The sequence below is a fragment of the Orycteropus afer genome, unplaced genomic scaffold (assembly GCF_000298275.1).
Source record: "Orycteropus afer afer isolate SDZICR_OR568_19922 unplaced genomic scaffold, OryAfe1.0 scaffold00402, whole genome shotgun sequence".
Classification (NCBI taxonomy): Eukaryota; Metazoa; Chordata; class Mammalia; order Tubulidentata; family Orycteropodidae; genus Orycteropus; species Orycteropus afer.
The window spans coordinates 1,245,915-1,250,972 of NW_006921989.1; the positions used below are offsets into that span (position 1 = coordinate 1,245,915).

General features: G+C 54.1%; 1 protein-coding gene across 1 annotated transcript in view; it reads left to right on the forward strand.

Annotated features, from left to right (window-relative positions):
* Positions 1 to 1,341: 1,341 nt before the first annotated feature.
* ATG4D (autophagy related 4D cysteine peptidase) overlaps positions 1,342 to 5,058 on the forward strand; it is an 8,358-nt gene continuing 4,641 nt past the window's right edge. Inside the window, exons 1-5 of the mRNA XM_042782654.1 lie at positions 1,342 to 1,573; positions 2,127 to 2,210; positions 2,291 to 2,464; positions 2,751 to 3,027; positions 3,099 to 3,163. Of these exons, the coding sequence (XP_042638588.1) occupies positions 1,342 to 1,573; positions 2,127 to 2,210; positions 2,291 to 2,464; positions 2,751 to 3,027; positions 3,099 to 3,163 (832 nt within the window). The remainder of the gene's footprint in view (positions 1,574 to 2,126; positions 2,211 to 2,290; positions 2,465 to 2,750; positions 3,028 to 3,098; positions 3,164 to 5,058) is intronic.

A 5,058-nucleotide genomic window follows, 5' to 3' on the forward strand; every position in this document is an offset into this window, starting at 1 on the left:
ATTGCCCAACCTTCCTTCCAAGGAGTGGCTGGTGGGTTTGAACCACCAGCCTTCTGGTTAGCAGTCAAGTGCCTTAGGCACTACGCTACCAGAGGTCCTAAGGTGCCTCTGGGTGAGTTCAAATCACCTTTTCCACTAGCAGCTGAGCACTTAACTGTGCACCACACAGGGACTCCTCCCTAAAGATTGTTGTTATGTGCCGTCGAGTCAGACCCTAAAGATTATAGCCAAAAAAACCCTATGGAGTAATTCCACTCCATAACATTGAATCCCGGAGAGTTGGGGCACGCTCCAAGACAGTTTACAACAACTGTGTCTCAAACCATCCATACTTTACACCCATGAACTCACCTCACCCTCCCAGCATCCCTATGAGTTAGATGCATGTAATTTATTTTTAAAGCTTTATTGAGGTATAATTGACATATAATAAACCACACACATTTAAAGTGTACAACTGGATGAGTTTTCCCATCCGTGAAATTACCGTAGTTCAAGTCATTACACATAGCCACCACACCCACAAATTTCCTCAGGCACTTTCCAGAATTTTTATAAGTGGAACAGTACAGTATAGTATGCTCTTTTTTGTCTAGTTTCTTTCCCTCAACAGAAGTAGTACGAGATTCATCCATGCTGCTGTGCGGTGCGTGTTTGGGCCTCATTTTTCACATGAGAAAAGTGAGGCACGGAGGAGCGTGGCTTGCCCGGGGTCACACAGCTGAGAAGGTTCCTGCCTGGATCTGGCCCTTGGTCCGGGCAGGCTCTGGGTCGCAGCCCGCGAGGGGCGCCCTGATACGGCCGCGTGCGCCCCTGCCGGGGATGCCTGGTATTGCATTGGGCCGACGCGGGCAGGTACGAACGCAGCTTGGGCCGAACGACTGGCGCCTCAGCGCCCAGAAGGGGGCAGTTCCAGGGGTGGGGCCCGGGGCGGGGCCTTCCTGCTTCTGGAGCTTCCGATAAAGGCCTGCAGGCGGTGCGCCTGGGCGGGGCGATAAGGCAGGGCGGGCGCAGGGGGCGTGGGGATGCCGCAGGAAAGCACCACAACCTGGGCCCCAGAGGACCACGACCCCCGACCCAGAGCAGGGTAACCCAGCTTGGGGCCAGGCTGGGGCGGGGCAGCGGCCTTGCCACGCCCACCTGCATCCGGGGCCCTTGGCCGCTCAAATGGCGGCCACAGCAGCCGCGTCCCGGGTCGGGACGGGACGCCTGGCAGCTGGGTGGCAGGCGAAGTAACGCCGTGGCCTCCGCGTCGGCGGGGAGCCCTGCGGCGCGGCGGGCAGGGCGGGAGTGGCGGCCGCAGCCCCCACCTGGGCCTCGGTCCGCCCTCCTGGCGCGTCCATGAACTCGGTGTCGCCGGCCGCCGGGCAGTACCGGAGCGGGAGCCCAGAGGACGCGCGTCGTCCCGAGGGCCGCAGGCCGCGGGCCCCCCGACTCCCGGATCCCAACGGCCTGGGCCGCCCCGGAACCAGCGCCCCCGCCCTTGGCTCGCCCAGGACTGCCTCCGGGGAGCCGGACGAGGTGGACAAGTTTAAGGCGAAGTTCCTGACGGCTTGGAACAACGTCAAGTACGGTGAGGAGGGGCAGCTGGGGAGGCTTTGGGCCGGGCCGGCCTGGGGGCAGGGTCCTGAGGTGCGAGAGAGCTGAGGCTTCAGCCAGGGAGGGGGTCCAGAGGTGGGTGGGGGTCCAGGAGAACCAGCCGGTTATAATACCATTTTTTCTCCCGTGAGTCACCTGTGGGTTCCCCACCCTGCCCAGCCCAGGGCGGACCTGTGTCAAATCCAAGACAGAGTGTATTTTCAAGTGACCTCTAATTCCCCTTGTGACCTTGGCCGAGCTCTTTTGCTTCCATTTTTTTCTTCTGTAAAATGGGTACAATAAAAACAACAGCATTAATTCATCCAGGATTAATAACGGATACTCATGTGGCTGTTACTAGGGGCCTGGCCTTTGCCTAAGAGGAATATTGCATGGGTTCCCCAGAGCCACCCTGGATTTAGAAGCTGGGATCACCCCTGTGTCCTAGATGGATGGGGGACTGGATGTGCTATGGCTGTCTTAACTTATGGTGGGTGTCTGTCAAGCAAGTGCATCATCTCGCTGGACACTGCCCCACGTCTCCCCAGGTTGGGCCGTCAAAAGCCGGACCAGCTTTAGCAAAATCTCCAGTGTCTACCTCTGTGGCCGCCGCTACCGCTTAGAGGGCGAGGGTGAGCTGGTGATTGGGGCTGGAGTTGAGGGAGGCCTCCAGGGGTATCTCTGGCTGCAACTGACAGGTTGGCTCTCATAGGTGACATCCAGCGTTTCCAGCGGGACTTCATGTCCCGCCTGTGGCTCACATATCGCCGGGACTTCCCACCACTTGCTGGGGGCTGCCTGACCTCAGACTGCGGCTGGGGATGCATGTTACGCAGCGGGCAGATGATGCTGGCCCAGGGCCTGCTGCTGCACTTTCTGCCCAGAGGTGAGTGATGCCAGGGAGTGGAGGGGCACCATGAACACAGCGCCAGTTGCACGTGTCAGGGGGTTTGCACTAGTAGTAAACCACAAGCCTGAAGTCATGTTCAAATTGCATGCACTGAAGTTTGGCAGGAGTGAGGGTTGTTTATAAAGTCAGAGTTTTCAGCAATGTGTGAATTATAGTTAAATATGGGGAGCCAGGAGCACTGGAATTGTGTATAAGGTGTGAGTAAGTGGGAACTGCCCCCACACACCTTAGCACTGTTTGACTGTGTCCCCACTCCCACCAGACTGGACATGGGCCGAGGGCCCAGGCCTGGTCCCGCCTGAGCTGTCTGCATTGGCTTCTCCCAGTCGGCCCCGCAGTCCTGCCCGCTGGGGGCCCCCCCGCTGGACCCACAGCACCCCTGAGCTGGAGCAGGAGCACCGGCACCGGCAGATTGTTTCTTGGTTTGCTGACCATCCCCGAGCCCCCTTTGGTCTACATCGGCTGGTCGAGCTCGGGCAGAGCTCAGACAAGAAGGCGGGTGACTGGTATGGGCCATCACTGGTCGCGCACATCCTCAGGTGAGGGCTGCTACAGGGAATGGGAGTGGCTGGGGACCCCCAGGAACTTAGGCCACCTTTCTCACCCTCAGGAAAGCTGTGGAGAGCTGCTCAGAGGTCACTCACCTGGTGGTGTACGTTTCTCAGGACTGCACAGGTAAGGGACTGGGAACCAGAGTCCTGGGGGGGGGTCTCACCCTGACCCAATCACTACCTCAGAGGGTGAAATAACTTCTAGGGCAGAGAGACACTCAGAAAGGATTCAGGGTCATCCAGTAGGGGGTGCCAGGGGTCTCTACACTGTCCTTCCCCTTGCAGAACCAGGAGAGGAAACTTAAAGGGCTTCTCCCTGAGTGATAAAGGACACAAGGACTCCATTCTCCTCCTCTAAGAACAGTTCTAACATGTATGGAAGACTGGGCATTTCCACCTCGTCCTAAAGATGAGTCCATAATAACGAGTCCATGATAAAAGTAAACTCTTAGTGTAGTCACATAAGAAGTGTGCATGAGATGTCAGCTGTGATTGGTTACTCCCTAGTGGTTCGCCACTTGGCTGCTAACCAGAAAGATGGTGGTTTGAGCCCACAGGCCTCCATGGAGAAAGATGTGGCAGTCTGCTTCTATAAATATTTACAGTCTTGGAAACCCTATGAGGCAGTTCTACTCTGTCCTAAAAAGGATCAACTCAACAGCAGTGGGTTTTGTGTTTGGTTTTTAGCCTCCTCCAGGTGAACTCTGGTGGCACAGTGGTTAAGCGCTTGGCTGCTAACTAAAAGGTTGGCATTTTGAACCCACCATCTGCTCTTCAAGGCAAAGATGTGGCAGTCTGCTTCCCATGGCCATTGAGTAGATTCCAACTCATAGCAACCCCATAGAACAAGATAGAATTGCCCCCGTAGTTTCCAAGGCTGCATTTGTAAAGCAGAGTGGCATATCTTTCACCCATGGAGTGGCTTTTGGTCAGCAGTCAAATGCTTACCCACTGTGCCAGTGGGGCTCCTCCATAGAGATTGTTGTTAGGTACCATCAGTCGGCCCCAACTCAGCGATCCTACATACAGCAGAGCCAAACATTGCCTGGTCCTGCACCATCCTCAGTCCTTGCTGTGCTTGAGCCTGTCGTTGCATCGGATGGGTGCGTCGGTCCATGTTGTTGAGGGCCTTCCCCTTTTTCACGGACCCTCCACTTTACCAAGCATGATATCCTTCTTCAGGGACTGGTCCCTTCTTATAACATGACCAAAGTAGGTGAGACAAAGTCTGGCCATTCTCATGTCTAAGCAGCGTTCCGGCTGCACTTCTTCCTGGACAGATTTGTTTGTTCTTCTGACAGTCCATTGTACTTCTAGTATTTTACACCAACATCATAACTCAAAAGCATCATCTCTTCTTTGATCTTCCTTATTCGTCCTCCACATTTCACATGCATATGAGGTGACCGAAAAGACCATGACTTGGGTTAAATGCACCTTAGTCTTCAACGAGGAGCTCTGGGGTGTAGTGCCTAAGGCATTTGACTGCTAACCAGAGGCTGGTGATTCAAACCCATCAGCCACTCCTCGGAAGGAAGGTTGGGCAATCTACTTCTGTAGTGATACTACTTCAGAAACCCAAGAAGGGGTCACTATGGGTAGGATCCAACTTGATGGCAGTGAGTTTGGTTTTTTTGGTTAGTCTTCAAAGTGACATCTTTGGTCTTTAGAAGTTTAAAGAGGTCCCTTGCAACAAATTTGGCCAGTGCAGTATGATGTCTGATTTCGTCTCTGCTGCTTCCATGTGTGTTGATTATAGATCCATGCAAAATGAAATCATTGACGACTTCAGTCTTTTCTCTGTTTATCGTGATGTGGCTCATTGGTCCAGTTATGAGGATTTTTTTTCTTTATGTGAGATGTAATCCATACTGAAGATTGTAGTCTTTGATCTTCGTCAGTAAGTGCTTCAAGTCATCTTCACTTTCAGCAAGCAGAGTTGTGTCATCTGCATATCACAGGTTGTTACTGATTTTTCCTCCAATCCAATGCCACGTTCCTCTTCATGTGGTACAGCTT